Source organism: Alexandromys fortis, unplaced genomic scaffold (assembly GCF_014885135.2).
Source record: "Alexandromys fortis isolate MF-2015 unplaced genomic scaffold, M_Fortis_MF-2015_v1.1 scaffold_25, whole genome shotgun sequence".
Lineage (NCBI taxonomy): Eukaryota > Metazoa > Chordata > Mammalia > Rodentia > Cricetidae > Alexandromys > Alexandromys fortis.
The window spans coordinates 1,716,391-1,734,222 of NW_026067904.1; the positions used below are offsets into that span (position 1 = coordinate 1,716,391).

Sequence of the window (17,832 nt, forward strand, 5' to 3'; positions counted from 1 at the left end):
CCCTCCCCTCCCTCCCCTCCCTCCCCCTCCCCTCCCCTTCTCTCCATCTCCTCTTCTTCCTTCTCCTTCCTTCCCCTTCCTTCTCCTTCCCTCTTCCTCCTCTTCTTCTTCCTCCCTACCCCACTCCCTCCCTGTTGCTGCAATTGAACCCTGGGCCTGGTGCATTTTAGACAAGTACTGTATGTGAGCTGCATCTCCAGCCCTTGAAATATATTTTCTTTGGCATTAGCTTTAAGTTCTTGCCAGGATGGTCCTTGACTGTCAGTGTGTATCCCTGCTCTTGGATGGTGATGGCGTTGCAGCCACACAGACTTGTCTGACTCGTTGTCATGTATGGATTCATTGTGGCAGTGCTGATGTCACAGCGGTCCAGCAAGAGCAATCTGTGCTCTTCGTCTGAGCTGTGGGTAAGAGTGGGCTTGTGTGGCTGCCTCTGGGGGAATTATCAGCTGGCACTCAGAGGAGAGATCACGTCTGTGTGAAAATAGTTACATAAATTAAGGTGGAGTTTAGAAAGCTGATGGCTGAGTATTGCCTGGAGAGTTGAACAGTGATTAACCTAATTTTTAATATGAGAACTGGAAAATGCCGAGAATGTAGGTAGAGAGCGGTAATTATTTTACAGTCTCAGGACAGTAACTAGAGGGCACCAGGAAATACCAAGTGGATAACTGGTTGTATATTCTACGGAGTGATCACATGGAAGACAGAACTGGAGACATTTGACTCTGGTCCCATCTGTTAGCCTTGCCTTAACTCATGCAGAAAAGAGAATCTGCCTGGCTGATTTTCCAAAAGTGGTGTCTCTGTGGGTAGACGGCATTTCCGAGCTCCACTAGCAGTGAGAACTTTGGCTGGCGCCTGCTCTCCTGCCAGCTGAGAAAAACATCACAGAGCTGCAGAGATGGCTCAGCAGCTAAGGGCACTGGCTGCTCCTCCAGAGGACCCAGGTTTAATTCCCAGCACCACATGGTGGCTCACAACCACAAGGTGGTTCCATAACTCCAGTTCCAGAGGGAGCTGACCTCTGTGGGCACTGTGTGCGCATATGTCACGGTACATAGTCGCAGGCAGAGCATTTGTACACATGAAGTACATGAATAAATGTAAGGAAAAACATTAAAAAAGATCATGATTTTCCTAAAATCCTACAGAACAGAAAAAGGACTCAAACATGCTGAGTTGCCTAAACTCATGAGACAGACCTCTTGTGAGTCTTAATTAATCTGCTGAATCATTTGGACTTCACCTTGACGCCTTCTTTTGAAGTGACTGTTTCTCCATGAATAATTTATTCTTGAAAATTAAATGATAATAAAAACCCATAGTCCGTCTTTTGGGAATATGGGCATAGATCTCTAGAATACTTCATGTGTAGGCATTAGAATCTTTGGGGAACCTTGAGAAAATCAGGATGATTGTTAAGTCCTGACTGGAGTATTCTGTAAGGGTCATCTCAGCCAGCGGCCTTGAAGCTGCTCTGGATGCTGGACTACCTGGACCATCCATTTTGAGTGGTGTCTGGCCCCTTGTTCTGAAAATACATAAACTTTTAAAGGTAACATACATATCTATATTAATATAAGTATAGACCGTGCGTTGTACACAAGTCAGTCAGAGATGGTTTTTTGTTTTATGTTTGAGCAGGTAAAATAATACATCACGTGTCTTGTAGTTCTTCTAGGTTTATTTTTTATGTTTGTGGCCAGGATTTTCAGGGGGTCTCCCTTGATCAAACCTGATCATCTTTAACTTAGAATGAATTCACAGCCTTTCGTTTTCTGTGGCAATAAAAGCATAACCTCTTTCATACAGTAACAGATCTTTTGACTTCCATTTTTAAAATATATAGGTTGGTTTAATCCAGCAGTTTTCATAACCCAGGGTGTCTTAGCGGTTGTTATTCCCCCCTCAGCAGTCAAAAAATCCAAAGACAACACAATAACATACAGTAGTCAGGTTCCGTATAGTTTTCATCTTTATGTGGCTTTTATATTACTTTATTGTTATTATTTTTTAAATCTATGACTATATATATATTTTTTCTTTCTGAAGCATATATATATATATGTGTGTATATATATGTGTGTATATATATATATATATATATATATATATATATATATATATACATGCATGCTATAACCTGTTCAGAGACTTTTTTCTGTCTGGGTCTGTTTATACCGAGCATCTGTATTGATTTTTGATCGCATAAGGCAAATCTTAAACTCCTTTGTTAATCGATGACATGATTCAGCTTAGCACAGGGCATTGGTGGCTGCCCCCACCCCCTCTGGTTTCTTGAGAGCTTAGCTTCATGGTGGAGGTATCAGCAGGAGCTACTTCTACCATCCCAGCTCTGGGAAGCTGTTGGGTCCACACTTCCACCAAGTAGCTCACTGCCTTCTGCTTATAAACCCACTTACGTGCTCGGTAGCAGGGCCTCTTCAAAGAGCCTTGCCTGTGTTTGCTGCTAGCAGTGAGCCAGGAAGCCATCTCTTAAGGCAGCCTTGCCTCTGCTCGCCACTAGCAAAGAGAACCTACTGAGAAAAGGCAGTTACTAAGAAGCCACACTTAACTCAATTCTTGTGTGTTTAGAATTCTTTTTAAAGTTTATTTTTAAATTTCATTTTACATTCCAACCACAGTTCTCCCTCCCTCCCACTCCTCTTCCTGCTCCCCCTTACCTCCCCCGTAGCCTGCCCCCCCATTCACTCCTCCCTATGAGTAAGGGCTCCCATGGGGAGTCAACAAAGTCTGGCCCATTTAAGTTCTGGCAGGACCAAGTCCCCCTCCTCCTGTATTCAGGCTGAGCATGGCATCCCACCATAGGGAGTGGGCTCCAACAAGCTAGCTCATGCACCAGGAATAGATCCTGGTCAGAATCCTTTTTTTTTCCCTGCCTACCAGTTCCCAAATAACCAACATGGAGACTCATTATTAATTATAAATGCTCAGCCAATATTACTAAATAGCTCTTATAACTTAAATTAACCTATTTCTCTTTATGTCTTGCCACTTAGCTTGTGGCTTTACCTCTCCTCCAGCAGGTCTTGCTTCCTCTACATCTCCTGGCGACTCTTCTAACTCTGCCCTTCTTCTTCTTCCCAGAATTCTCTCAGTCTGGCTCTCCCACCCAGTCTCTCTTGCCCAGCTATTGGCCAGTCAGCTTCTTTAGTAAACCAGTCACAGTGACATATATTCACAGTGTAAAAGGATATTCCACACTGACCTCAAACTTGTATGTTAGAAGTGGTCCTAGCTTGCTGCTGAGTGTGTGTGCATCTGTGTGTAGGGTGTGTGCCCACCTGTATTTGTGCACGCGCACACCAGCCTTTTACGTGGTGCTGGGGATCTACACTCAGGCCCTCACACTTGTGCAGCAAGCCCTCTCACCCCCGTGTACTGGTTTTTATTAGCAGGCACTCATGTTAGGAGAAAGGATTTCAGCTCATAAGATGGTGCAGTGGCTTACAGTGCTGTGCAAGCCTGACAGCCTGAACTTGACTCACAGACCCACCGTAGGGGGAGGGAACTGATTCCCGAATGCTGACCTTTGCCCTCCACAGTGCACTGCACTCGCACACATGCGCCGTGTTTCAAATCGTATGCAATACACAAATTTTAAAGCAAGATGGGTTTTATTATGACCTGCTCGTATTCCCCTTATTTTCCAGTAATTCTATCACCCATTCTTATTTGTTTCATTTTTCTATTTATTTCTTTTAGACGTGGTCTCACATATCCCAGGAAGTTAGCGTTAACTTCCTTGTGTAGCTGAGGATGCCTTGAACATCTCATTCTCTGGCTCTGCCCACGTGGAGTGCTGGAATTATGGACTGACACCACCATGCCTAGGTTTTGCAGTGCTAGGGATTGAACCAAGGTTTTGACTGTGCCAGGCTTGCACTGTAGCACCTGAGCTGTATCCCCAGCCCCTTCTGTTCCTCTTCCTTCTCTTTTGAGACAGTCTCTTTGTGTTTCTTATGCTGGTTCATTAGCGGTTGTGGTTTTTTTCCGTCTAAGAAAAGCCTCCAGTTAGCCCTCAGAAAATCTGGAGATGCCAGAGTGGTGGGACCGTGAGTGTGGTCCCGGAGTGCCCAGATCCCCTCTCACTAACGCTCTGCTCCCACAGTGTGGCTTCCTGTTGTGGTGCATGGCTCCGAGCCCGTCTAACGGGGCCGAGCTGCTCTACCGGCGCATCATCCGTCCTGTCTTCCTGAAGCACGAGTCCCAGGTAGACAACGTGGTGAAGGACGTGAAAGACAAAGCCAAAGAGACCGCAGATGCCATCACTAAAGAAGGTGAGGCTTAGGGACAGCTCGGTGCAGGGTGGAGATGTGCTGCCCCAGGCTCACACAGCAGACTTTTGGCCACCTTGTCTTCTCTGATTCCTCTGCTTCTTCCTCAGCGACACATGTAGCTTCAGTCACCACCTTAGAAAAATGGCTCGGCCACTGCAGGCAGCTGTTTTAGAGTCTCATCTACAGTTAGCTATATCTGTGCAATCAGTTCAGGTTGACCTGCTCAGTGCGCCATTCTAATCGGTTCTGCTGCTGGGTGTGGCCGTACATGGCTGATCCTCAGCATCTGGGGGGCGGAAGCTAGGTGAGCAGCTTTTTAAACTAGAGAAAGCAGGGAACCATCACCAAGTGGCAGTGCTAATTTGGTTTTCTGTTGCAATGATAAAACCTTGGGTCAGAAACCGGCTTGGGAAAGGGAAGGTCTGTTTCCCTGAACAGGTTACAATCCATTGCTGAGGGATGTCCAGGCAGGAGCTGGCTGCAGAAGTCAGGGAGCAATGCTGCCTGCTGGCCTGCTCCCAGGCTGTGTTGAGCGCTACCTTTCTTTACCACAGTGGGTGGGGCTCTCTTGGATCAATTAGGAATCAAGAAAGTGCCCAGAGACAAGTCCACAGGTTAATCTGCTAGAGGCGGTTCCACAGTGGGGTTCCTTCTTCCCAGGTGTGTCAAGTTGAAAATCAAGATCAGCTGTCCCAAAGGCCGTCCTGAGTCAGACCTGAAAAAGTAGCACAGGGAACCTGAGGTAGATTGTCTAGGAACTGTTTGTGAAAAAGCTTGGATGTAGAAGCAATGAAGAAAACATGGAAAGATAGCAAGATCAGGGTCAGAGAGGTGGGCAGGGGCAGATGGGGCCGCCCACGGGGCATGGCCCGGGCATTGGCTTAGGCTGTGTGTGGGAGGGGCTGCTGGAGGAGGCTGAGCAGAAGGGCAGGGCCGTCTGTGCATTAAGTGTGGACGGAAGGGGCTGGGGACTTAGCTCAGTAGTAGAGTTTGCCTAGCAAGTGCAAGGCTCTGGGAGGGTCAGTCCTCAGCTCTGGGGTGGGGTGGGGCACTGAAGGAAAGAAATCAGCCGTGTAGTTAGGGTGTCCTGACCTGGCCGGAGGTGACAGCTTCATGATTCCTTGCTGTCATGAGGAGACTCTGGGCTCCATCAAAAACGGCTGCCATCTGTGGAGTCTCACTGGAGCTTCCAGAAGACTCTGCCCACCTCCACCTCACCCGCCACGTCCTGGGGGGAATAGTGGCACAGTGAGCAAGTCTAGGTGTTTCCAGTGCTGGTGTGGCCTTCTCTCCTCCTGTGATCACCATGACAGTCTCTGCTGCGTCTCACTCATCACTGAAGGAGATGGGACAGGTGATGGCTCAGGTGATGATGTCCTACGAGCACTGAGGCTGGATGGCCTTCAAGAAGTCTGCTTAAGTCTTGAGGACTTGTGCTCTGAAGAGGCACTCTGTCCATTTCCTGGATGCCCTCTTACCTTGGCCACGAGCCTCCGTGTGTGCCCGTCCTAGTCACCTACGTTCTCTAGTAGCCAGGGAGGCGTGGAACTCACACTGGAAATGCTTTGATACGATTTTCTTTCTCCCACAGTCAAGAAAGCTACGGTGAACCTACTGGGTGACGAAAAGAAGAGTACCTGAGCCTGGCTGCCGGCCCCACCGCTGCCACTCCTAGCTCCACGTCACACTGGGGACAGTGGCACAGGCGATGACTATGTTGCCTTGGAAACTCTTTGATGTATTAAAAATGGAATGTGTTGTAAGCTGTTTTGCTTTTATTGTCATATATGTAGGGAGCATTTTCATTTAAATCTAACACAGTGGACAATATCTAAACATTTTTAAGTATTTTGCTGAGTAGGACGACATGCCACTATACTCCAGGAACTACAAACAGACTGGAATTGATGTCCGTAAGCTTTGCTCTGCAGGGCTCACCTGCATGCGTTTTCTGGTACTGACAACTAGGAAATTATGATTCTGCTTTGTGTGGTGTATGGTTTTATATAGCTCTGTGTTTTTAGTGTATTTGTGTATATATATTTGTGCATATATACAGGGGAATGTTATTGCTTGGCTAGAACATGCATAGTGCTTGAGAGGGAGAGGCCAGGAGAAGGTAGTGCGGCCCTGTAACCTGTGAGGCACCTGCTCTCATGTGTGAGCGTCCAGGTCATGCTGTAGCCGAGTAACACGCGGATGAGCACAGTAAGGCATGACGCAGCAAGGAAGGTGGCGTGATTGTTCTGGACATCAGTGCTGACTGCCCGGACAGTCTGTCGAGCAGGTGCCACACTAGGGAAATACTCGCACACGGTGGTGATCAACTCCCGTTCCCTGCAGAAATGGTTATACCGTCTCACCTGCTGTACATTTGTCCGGTTTTGATGCTGAAATGTCAACCATTCCTGTTTCACCTTCAAAACTGGGCAGCAAGTGTCTTAGTCTCTCCTCTCCATATTCTGTTAAAACCAACTCAAGGTACCTCCCAGACATGCCCGCTTCTGCTTCTGCAGGAACCCTGTTACTGCTTCCCGCAGCACAAGTGGGTGTCCATGGGAGGTCTGAGTTGACTTCTGCTTGCCCGTCTTTCCCAAATAGAACAACAGCATGCTGCAGAGAACAGAGAATGGCCTGAGCTTGTGTCTGGCTGGAGGCAAAGCATTTGTTTGCATCTGAGTGATATTCAAAGGCATGTAAAGTTACGGAATTCCTACTAAATATTCCAGACAGTGCAGCGGTTATTTCCCTGCCTCAGCCATTCAGATGAGCATCGCTGCTGTTCTGGGGAAAGAGCCCCCTGTCCACACCTGCAGAACGTGATCATAGCCTGTCCTCCTGGTGTGCTCCACCAGACAGACGTGCGTGTGCCGCGTCCCTTCCTCTGTGTTCCCAGACTCCCTTGTTGCCTGAACCTCGAGAGTCCTGACCTGTGTGGACTGTTCTTTCTTGTGCGTGTATAGCTGTGATAAAGTAAGAATTAGAGAAGAATTATGACAATACACTCTAATAAAGATTATGTTTGTCTGGTCTTAAAGTATCTTAAAGACGTTTTTATTATACTCGTGTGTGTGTGTGTGTGTGTGTGTGTGTGAGATGTGTGGGCACAGGCGTACAAGCCACAGTGCACTTGCGGAGGTCAGAGAACAATTTACAGACGTTGTCTCTTTCAACCATGTGGTGGGCCCGACTCAGGCTGTCAGGGCTGGCGGCCAACGCCCTTACACACAGAGCCCTCTCTGACCTCAGGACGTCTTGCGGTGCCACGCTGTTTCAGAGTGACCGTCCTCCCATAACTAACTAGCCACAGTCTGTGTTCGCTCACCATATTTACTTGAAATTTTGCTAAAATCTGGGTTAGGAAAAAAAACTCCCACAAAATAAAGTAAAATCTAATAGTTGAATGAAAATTGAATTTTATTAACCCCACGCCTTGATTTGTACTTCTGTAGAGGCTGGTGTGTGAAAGGAAGGCTCCTAAAGAGAGCAGTTCACCCGGTCACATCTACCCGTGATTAGTGTGGATTGGGAGACAACAACTCACTACTGTCCGCCCCACGGGACATCACGGGACATTCATACAAGTAAATAAAATATGAAACAAGGAAAAGTCTTTCCTGGAGCTGGCAGGATAGCTCTGGGTAGAGGTACTTGCTGTCAACCCTGACAACCTGAGTTTGATCTCCAGGACCCACACGGTAGGAGGAGAGCGTTGATTCTTGCAAGTCATTCTTTCCATACACATGTCCCACGTGCTCACACACACACACACACACAAAATAATAAAAGCATTCTTTTAGTTTTTCTGCTGGGTGTAGCTCAGTTGGTAGAATGCTGGGCTAGTGTGCATTAGGACTGGGCTTGGTCCCCAGTACCACACACACCAGACTGGTGGCACTCAGGCCTGTAATCCTAGTCCTTTAGAAGAGGAAGAAGGGGGCAAGGGGGCGGGGTCAGTTCAAGGTCACCTTTAGCCTCAGCTTGTTTCTGGCCCACAGGGGCTTCCTGAGTCCTTGTACCCAACAGTTAAGTCTTTCCCAAACCAGCCAGTTTGAAGGCAAACTTCTTTCTCTCATAGTGTCCTTCATGCTGCACCATGGATTGTCCCCTCCTCTGTGTGTACGGTCAGACCCGGGCTGTCTCCTGTCCCTCTATTGTCCCCTCCTCTGTGTGTACAGTCAGACCTGGGCTGTCTCCTGTTCCTCTACTCCCTCTCTGCTTCCTGATTCTGAGTTTTGGGCTCCAGGAAGGGACACCTGACACAGACCTAGTTTGTACTTTCCCATGTGCACCCCACTGTGAGGCAGAGCAAGTCAATGCCTCCATCTTGTTTTTTTCCCTTCACTTTTCTGGCCAACTCAGAGGCCAGTGTGGACGCTAACATCTGCGTGTCTGTCTCTGCACATGTCTGTTCCTCCTGTATACAGGTAATTTTTTCTCTAGGAATACCTCAGCCTCAGTTGCATGTCTTATTGCCCAGAGCATAGGCCACAGCACTGACTGACATCTTAGCCTGCTTAAGATCCTGTCCCAAATACACTACTTTCAAGGACTGTAAGATGTTATGTTTTCTTTAAAAATCCGTGTGAGTGCCTGCATGTGTGTCTACGCACCATATGTGTGCTTGATGCCCACAGAGGCCATACCTGTTGCATACCATGGCACTGGAGTTAAGGAGATTGTGAGCTTCCATGTGGGTGCTGGGATTCGAACCTGGGTCTTCTGCAAGTCCTCATAACCGCTGAGCCATCTCTCCAGCCTTGTAAAATATTCTTTAGACATCAGCTATTTGGAGGCATCTCTGTGCTCACCAGCTGGGCCCCATTCACTGGGGAGGTGTTTTTCCTTTGCTGCCCTGGGATTCTTCCCAGGGACATTCGACCTTCATAAGAGTTGCTTAGCTGCATGGCCTTTCCTGGGGCAGGGGCAATGCCACTGCTAATGCTGAAAAGATGACAATATTGGGATTAACCCTGTGAGCACCCCACCTTCAGATAACCTCAGCTGCACGGCTCTTCACTAACAGTGGAGACAATGCACCCCCAGACTCATCCGTAGTTCTGTCGTGCTCCACATCGGGCAGCAAACATTATGTGAGGTTTTCTTGGGAAGATGAGCACACATCTATTCACCCCAGACAAAACTAACAGTCCACAGTAATGATTTCACTCAAGTCTGTTTGGTGAGCTTAGTGTCTTAGCCAGGGTCCTGCTGCTGAAAGGGGACATCGTGACCAAGGCAAGTTTTTTTTTTTTGTTTTTTGTTTTTTTTTTTTTTTTTTTTCGAGACAGGGTTTCTCTGTAGCTTTGGAGCCTGTCCTGGAACTCTCTCTATAGACCAGGCTGGCCTTGAAGTCACAGAGATCCGCCTGCTTCTGCCTCCCAAGTGCTGGGATTAAAGGCTTGCACCCTTTAATTTAAACCTTTAGTTTAATTTAAATTAATTTAAACCATCATCTGGCTACGACCAAAGCAGCTTTTAGAAGGGAAAGCATTTAATTGAGGCTTGCTTGTAGTTGAGAGGCTTAGTTGTGACATCATGGGTGGGAGTATGTTGACACACACGCAGACATGGTGCTGGAGAAGTAGCTGAGAATTCTGATCTGCAGGCAGCAGGAAGAGATACTGGGCCTGCCTTGGGCCTTTGAAGCCCCCAGTGATGTACTTCCTCCAAGGCCACGTATTCTCATCCTTTACAAGTAGTGCCACTTCCTGATGACTCAGCATTCAAATATATGAGTCCATGCAAAGCATTCTTCCTCAAATCATCACAACAGGTTCCTTACAGGAGCATGGGAGGATGACTGACTATACTACAGAAGGAAACATTACCACTACCACTGCCCCACCCCAGCCACTGCCGACATCCTCTGGGAGGGGTGGGACCCATGAGCACCCCCTAACTCCCTAGATGTCTTTAGGGTGGGCTTTCAGTGAGGCCTCCTGCTGGTACTCACCACAACTAAGAGGTCAAGAGGGCAGCAGAACAGTTATGCTGTGCCAGAGGACAGGTGCCACAACAGCTCCAAGCTGGTCCTCCTGCCTCCACCTCTAGGATGTTAGATTATAGCAGGTGACGTCACATTGGTTTTGACATGTTTTGTATGTGATGTGTGTTCATGCACATGTATGTGAGGTGGCCAGTGGTTGACATCAAGTGTCTTCCTTTATCACTCCCCATATTATTTTGAGGCAGGGTCTCTCACTGAAGCTGTAGCTCAGCTTTGGGATCTGCCTGTCTTTTACCCACAACACTGTACTTGGCTTTTGTGTGGGTACCAGGATCTAAATCCAGGTCTTTGTGTTTGTGTAGCAAGCCCTTTGCCCCTTGAGCTCTCTCTCTCTACAGCCCAGAGCCAATGGCCCTAAGACTGACAGATAAGCAAGCTTAGAGCTTCCAAGAGAACTTCTGGCGGAAGAGCAGGCTAACAGTGCAGCTTCCACTGCCCTCCCGACCGTCCTCTGCTTCACTTACACTGGCCACACCTCAGCTAGTTCTGTTCTCATTCACCTCCGCTGCTGGTATTAACTGCCTCGTAAGTGAAAGCTACAAAAGTCAGTTTAATTTTTTATTTCATTAACTTAAAAAGTGAACAAAATGTGTATTTCAAATTTTATTAAACTTATTTACCTGAAATATATGTTTACAAAGAGGACAAACAGATACAGGATTTCAAGTAACTTATGGGACAGTCATTATCTGTTAAAAATATTCTTCTTTCTTCTACACACACAATCTTTCCTTTTTACAGTATAAAAGCTAGATGCAAACTTTTGATGTAAACTTATCTCATTGTTAGCTCTGGTGATGAAGATGGGAGACATACTTGTTCACAGTTCAGTTAAACGACACAAAAGCTGTTCCCGCAGACACAGAGATGCCCGTGTCTCAGTAGAACGTGCGCTTTGCGTTCACACTTCACTTCTTCTTCTTCCCTTTCCCCTTTTTACTGCCCTCTCCTTGCTGAAGACTTGGGTCAGCACCTCCTGTTTTTTGTGTCCTTGTTTTTAGCTTGGGTATCATTTCTGCTACATACAGCATCACTGACTTACCTAAAAACCAGAAGTGAGGTTTAGTGCAACAATCTTGGAAATAAGACATAACATGTCACTGACTTGAACATCACCGGGTTAGAAACTGGACAGCTATTTTAAAAATCAAATGGCTGAGGACTGTGGTCTGCTCAAGGGGCACCTCCTGAGCAGGGTGTAAGAGCAGGAGCAACACTGGAGGCTTCAGTGAGCACTTCCATCTCCAACACTAAGTCTGAACCAAGAGTTATTGTCTTGGCACCAGCAACGGGCATGAACCTCAACAAACTAAACACAGCAAAAATAGAGCAACAATATACCTTTCACTGAAACACAGGGCTCTTAGCCTGAAAAAACAGTAAGTAACAATGAACCTCATTGTTAGGCCCAGATTTCTCTTTCTCTCTCTCACACACACAGACACATACACTCCTGCTCGAACTACAAGCTGTGATTTTTGCTTCAACATACCAACCTACATAGCTTTGATGTCTCTTTACTGTCTTATTAGAAGTATTATCTTTCAATATTTTTTTTTTTTTGATTTTTCAAGACAGGGTTTCTCTGTAGCTTTTGGTTCCTGTCCTGGAACTAGCTCTTGTAGACCAGGCTGGCCAATATTTTTAGCTGCTTTTCAAATCAAAAGGTTTTATGTGTATGTGTGTGGTGTGTGTGTATCAAGTTTTGGTCCTTTGGGGCAGTAAGGGAAAATGCTGAGGAGAAACACAAACCAGAAAGCATTTCTGTGTGGTATGGGATTCCTCTCTGTATGCTGTGAATATGTTAATAAAGAAGCTTTTTTGGGCCTATCACAGAGCAGAATAGAGTAAGGCAAGAATACCAAGCAGAGGTAGAGGAGAAAGTGGGTGGAGTCAGTGAGACACCACATAGCCACCGGAGAAGACAGATGCTGGAACCTTGCGGGTAGGCCACGACTCATGGTAATGCACAGATTAATAGAGATGGGTTGATACGAGATGTAAGAGTTAGCTAGAAATATGCATAAGCTAATAGGACAAGCAGTGTTGTAATTAATATAGTTTCTGAGTGATAATTTTGGGTCTGGGTGGCTGGGAAATGAACAAGCAGCCTCCGTTCACATTTGTGTGCTGCTAGGTGAGTTTTCACCACCGAGGCATTTTCCCAGCCTATCTTGAATTAGAATCTGAAGTTTTTGGTAGCAAGTGATACTTAAGAACCAATCCATTTCATTAAAAACAAACAATTACACTGTCAATTTAGCCTGACAATGTAATCATTTTTACTTTAATAAAATTGAAGAATTTAGCCAGGTGGGGGCAGTGTATGCCTTATTTTGGTTTTTTGAGACAGGGTTTCTCTGGAGCTTTGGTTCCTGTCCTGGAACTAGCTCTAGTAGACTGGGATGGCCTCAAACTCACAGAGATCCGCCTGCCTCTGCCTCCCGAGTGCTGGGACCACTGCCTGGCCGGTAGTGTATGCCTTTAACACCCCTCCAGGCAGGCATATTTCTGTGAATTTGAGGATAGCCCAGTCTATAAAATGAGCGCCAGGAAAGCCAGGGCTCCTGTCTCAAGAAACCAAAATAAATAATTAAATTAAAATTGAAGAGTTTAAAATAAAGGAAAAAACAGAGTGAACAGCTTTAAATTAAAATATATACATTAAAAATTGAAAATATTAAAGATGATGTTATTCTCTGTTCTTGAACTAAAACCATCATCCTGTGTATGTATTCACGCATCTGATATGTGTGTAGGCAAACACGCCAGAAAGTAACTGTGGAGTCTGTTCCTTCTTTCACCTTCACATGGGCTACAGGGATTGGCACAGGTCAAACACCTTCACCCTTTAATCCTCTCCCAGCCCTCAGTGTTCTTAGTCCCTTGATCTCTACTCCTTGCCACTAGGTAACTACTGTCTTAAAAATGGGTATTTTAGCTTCCAGTCCATTTTCTTTTTCTTAAAAATATTTTTTTCAAAGATTTATTTATACAACATTCTGCCTCCATGTATGCCCATACGCCAGAAGAGGGCGCCAGATCTCATTACAGATGGTTGTGAGCCCCCATGTGAGAATTGAACTCAGGACCTCTGGAAGAGCAGCCAGTGCTCTTAACCACTGAGCCATCTCTCCAGCCCTTCCAGTCCATTTTCAAGAAGCATTTCTATCAGTAAGTATTATTGCAAATATTCATCAGTAAAGAGTAGTATTAGTATTTAAATTGACACGAGTGGTACCACACTATGAACATGTCTGTTTTCTTCAATATTGCTCCTTAGATTCCATTTACTTGTTTGCTGTATGGGGCTTGAGCCCAGGGCCCTGTGTATGCCAGGCAGTCTACTGCTTGGCTTCATCTCTCGATTTCTTAAGTTTTCTACTTTGGGACGAGGCCTTACAATGTTGCTCAGGTTGGTCTTGAACTCATTCTATAGCCCACACAGGCACTGACCTTGCCGCAATCTTGCCTCAACTAACTAAGTGCTGGGGCTACAGATGTGTGGTATAACTACCCCAGAGCCCTAGTCATTCGTTCTGAAAGCTTACGTGACGGGAACTGCACAAGACAGAGGCTGCCATCTTCCTGTTTGAGCTGAACCCGGACTCTGCCTCTGTACTGAACATCACGGTTCCATTCTCTGGAGTACATTTTGTTTTTCTAACACCAACAAAAGAAAATAGACTTTCAGAGAGTTATTACATCAAGGAGGTGAGTACAAAACAGTGAGGAGAGGCTCACATCCTACCTCCAGAAATGCGTTCAGTCCAACTGCTGAGCATACGTCCTGAATCTCAGTAGCGGTAGGGTTTTCTACAGCCTAAACAGTTAAAAACAAAAACACTCAACAGCTGAGTTTTACGTGAATATTACTATATGGTTGTGTAAATCATTTCTAATATTATGACCCAAACACAGACCAAACCCTACTGTCCATTTTTATTAAGTCCACTTATTTTATTTTAAAAATCCTCGGGAACAACATAGGTGTGTGTTTCTTTCTCTTCCAACATAAAATATGTAAGGGAAAGGATACTATCAGTGCATCTCCTAGCACCTAGTATGATATTCTGAACACAGCAGAAGCTAAATGCAAACTGCTGGTTGAAGGGAACACATACAAGCATTCTACAACACCGACTGTTACCTCCTAAAGCTGAATATACGATTCCCTATAGCCCTGCAATTCAGGCATATATTCAACAGAAGTGCAAAAGGCAAGCTCATAATATATAAGCATAATCATAGTATATATTCGTCCTGCTTATTTTTAGTATTTACTTATTTTATGTGCATGTCTGTGCACTACATTTGTACAGTACCCATAGAGGCCAGAAGAGTCCATGGATCCCCTGGAACTGGACTTACAGAGGGTTGTGAGGCACCATGTGGGTGCTGGGAACAGGTACTTTGCAAAAGCAGTAAGTGTTCTCAACTGCTGAGTCATCTCTTTAGTCCACAGCACTATCTGTAAGAGCCTCAAACTAGAAACAGAAGAAAGGAGTGTGGGATCTGCAGTTCTGCAAAGAGATACATTGTAGCAGGGAAAGTTTACACACCCTCTATTCCAGGAACATTTGGTCATGTTGGGAGACAGTTCTGCTTCAAGACAACTCAAGAAAGGCAATTGTTATCTAGCAGGAAGAGGCCAGGGATGCTATCATGCACCTTAAAATGCACAGACAGTAGCCTACAACAATTATCCGACGCAGAAATGTCAACAGGGGTTGGAGAGATGGCTCAGCAGTTGAGGGCTTGTACTGCTCTTGCAGAGGACCCAAGTCCAGTCCCTAGCACCCGAATCAGGAAGTCACACCCCACCTCCCAGAAAATGAAGAACCAGCCCAAGGTAACTTATGTTGGAAATCGGAACAACGTTCCCTTTCATTAGTGTGAACAGGGAGGAGGAGACAGACAGAAGGAATCTTCTGGCAAACTCNTTTTTTTTCCCGAGACAGGGTTTCTCTGTGTAGCTTTGGAGCCTGTCCTGGAACTCACTCTGTAGACCAGGCTGGTTTCGAACTCATCTGCCTGCCTCTGCCTCCCAAGTGTTGGGAGGTACCACCACCATCCCGCCAGGCATACTGTATCTTAAATATGGCTGCTATAACTAGCTCTGCTCCCTGTATGAAAACCATTCAATTTATGCACGTAGACTTTTGTTAAGTTTGTTAGCTACACACCAATGAATTTTCTTTTAAAAAATGAAATTTTTGGAGAGCATCTGGAAGCGGTTATCAAAAGTCTGTCACGGCGCCGAGATGTGCATTATCTCAACGGTGCCTGGGAGGAGGCAAGGTGGTTCTCTTGAAGTAATAGTCACATAAGACATATTCATATAAAAATAGCTAATTCTTTGCTTCAGACCTCATTTGATTATAAAACTTAAGGACTCGAAAAGTCAGGTGGTGGTGGTCCATGCCTTTAATCCTAGCACTCAGGAGGCAGAGGCACACTGACCTCTGTGAGTTCGAGGCCAGCCTGGTCTACAGAGTGAGTTCCAGGACAGCTAGGACTGTTACACAGAGAGACCCTGCCTTATAAAAAAAATAAAATAAAATCTATGAGATCTCTCATTTAGCACTGAACATTTTTCTAAGCTTAAATTAGCAGATCAGCTCCAAATTAGAACTGTAACTCCAACAACCTGCCTAATCGTGCCCTCACTTAGCCGGGCTTCCACATGACGGACTAATGGGTCTACCATGGCGCTACACCCCATCCCCTACATCTACTTTCCAAAAGTACTAACTTGAAAGTGATTTCATACTCTAAAGAAAAAAAAAGGACAAAACTCAACAAAGCTGCACTTAGTACAAACCTTTATTCTCATTTTAACTCACGTTAAAACCCTGAGTCTGCATCAAGCACACTGTGCTGTTATTGAGAAGACTGCCATAATCTTGCCTCCTTTCCTTTACAAACAGGTCATTAAGAATCCCATTTCGTTTTGCAAGTGTCTTTCGTGCCTTTCAGGTCTCACCAATGTTATGGGAGGCGCTGCAAATCTTGGCTACTGTGCTCTTCACTCTCAAAGGGCAGTCGTGGCCATAACGAGGCGACCTCCCCCAAGCCTTCATCGGCCCACGTCACCCACTCACCTTACTTATGGGAATCCGCCTCCCCTCCGCTATGGTCTTCTTATTATTTAAATAAGCGGGGTAGATACAAATAAACCTGCCACAAAGCACACAAAAAAAGCACAGCTGGTAACTTAAGTGGTCATTTAAAGCGGACAACTTCATTGTCATCGCAGAGACATTATCTATTCAACACAGAACAAGGCGGCGACTGTGAGTTGACACAGCGCCCGTCAAGAGTTCCCGAGGCTGGGACGCGCTCTTACACGACCCGGAAAAACTCAGCAGACACCAGCGAGCCTCTCTGAAAGCGACCCTAGCGCAGCAGCGATCTTCGCGGCCTGACTTTCTCTAACGTCAGCCACAGCCGGCCGCAGCAGCAGCGGAGAGCGGTGCAGGGGGTTCGGCGGGGGAGAAAGCCCGAGCCCGGCGCCCCGGCGGCCAGCCTTCCCGGGGACCCACCTGTCCTGGTCGGCTGGGGACCGCGCGGTCGCGCAAGCCATCTCCACGGGCGTCCCCACGGCCCCGCCAGCCCGAACCCCAGATCACCAGCCGGAAGTTGACTCGGAGCTCGCAGGCCGACCGCCCTTCCGGCGGAAGTCCTACCCACAAAGCGGCCGGCTGCCGGTTGTCCCTCATAAGTTGGTTCCGGCGCGGAGTGACGTGGCTTGCACGGCTGTCTTCTCGAGAGAAGAGTGCAAGGCGATTGGGGACCGGACCCTTGGCGCTCAGGAGTGACCTCCGCCGGCTGCACACCGGGTAGAGCGGGCCGTCCACCAAGGGGAGTCGGTGGAGTTGAAATAATTCAATGTTTTACTAGCATATCTATGTATTAGTTACACAAAACAATGGGTTTTACTGATAATTTCATATACACATATCTAGATAGTAACTCCCCAGTACCTTCTGGTCCCTCTCCCACTCCTGAATGGCCTTCCTCTTCCCAGTTAGTCCCCCCTTTCTTTCCTGTCTTTCTGTTTTGATGACCCAGTGAGTTGTGCACAGGAAAATGCACATCTCGCCAGTGTTTTCCTCCCCCCCCCCCCCCCCCCCCCCCCCCCGTGTTCTTCCACTGTCACCTGTGGAGAAATCCTTAGGGATCTATGAGCTTTTATACTTCTCTTCTAACCCCTGTTTCCCAGTTTGGGTAGAAATAATTTAATTTTTAGTGTAAGACTAAAAGCACAAGATTAAAATCATCAATCATTTCATCTTTCCTGTTTTGAGTATGGTAGTTTGAATGTGATTGGCCCCCATAAACTCATTGGATGCGGTACTATTAGGAGGTGTGGCCTTATGGAGGAAGGGTTTCACTGTGGGTGGGCTCTGAGGTCTCCTGTGCTCAAGATACACCCAGTGTCTCAGTTCACTTCTGCATATCAAGATGCAAAATTCTCAGCTCCTTCTCCAGCACCATGTCTGTCTGCAGGCTGCC

General features: G+C 46.5%; 2 protein-coding genes across 2 annotated transcripts in view; one reads left to right on the forward strand and one right to left on the reverse strand.

Moving 5' to 3' along the window:
• Nucleotides 1-7,344, forward strand: part of Reep5 (receptor accessory protein 5) — a 24,928-nt gene extending 17,584 nt beyond the window's left edge. The window contains exons 4-5 of the mRNA XM_050134977.1: nucleotides 4,136-4,304; nucleotides 5,896-7,344. Of these exons, the coding sequence (XP_049990934.1) occupies nucleotides 4,136-4,304; nucleotides 5,896-5,945 (219 nt within the window). The 3' untranslated portion in view covers nucleotides 5,946-7,344. The remainder of the gene's footprint in view (nucleotides 1-4,135; nucleotides 4,305-5,895) is intronic.
• A 3,560-nt stretch (nucleotides 7,345-10,904) lies between these two features.
• Nucleotides 10,905-17,012, reverse strand: Srp19 (signal recognition particle 19). Its single transcript, XM_050134978.1, has 5 exons — nucleotides 16,860-17,012; nucleotides 16,419-16,494; nucleotides 14,066-14,137; nucleotides 13,866-13,977; nucleotides 10,905-11,356 (listed from the first exon to the last, which is right to left on the reverse strand). The coding sequence occupies exons 1-5, from the start codon at nucleotides 16,898-16,900 to the stop codon at nucleotides 11,223-11,225; spliced, it is 435 nt and encodes a 144-aa protein (XP_049990935.1). The 5' UTR covers nucleotides 16,901-17,012; the 3' UTR covers nucleotides 10,905-11,222.
• Nucleotides 17,013-17,832: the final 820 nt, after the last annotated feature.

Excerpts from the sequence above, each read along its gene's own strand:
- Srp19 (XM_050134978.1), bottom strand. The coding sequence starts at position 16,900 with ATGGCTTGCGCGACCGCGCGGTCCCCAGCCGACCAGGACAG. Across the intron at positions 16,495-16,859 it reads TCCCCAGCCGACCAGGACAG|GTTTATTTGTATCTACCCCG; the intron begins GTGGGTCCCCGG and ends GCTTTGTGGCAG. Across the intron at positions 11,357-13,865 it reads TCTTGTGCAGTTCCCGTCAC|GTAAGTCAGTGATGCTGTAT; the intron begins GTAAGCTTTCAG and ends TCTGGTTTTTAG.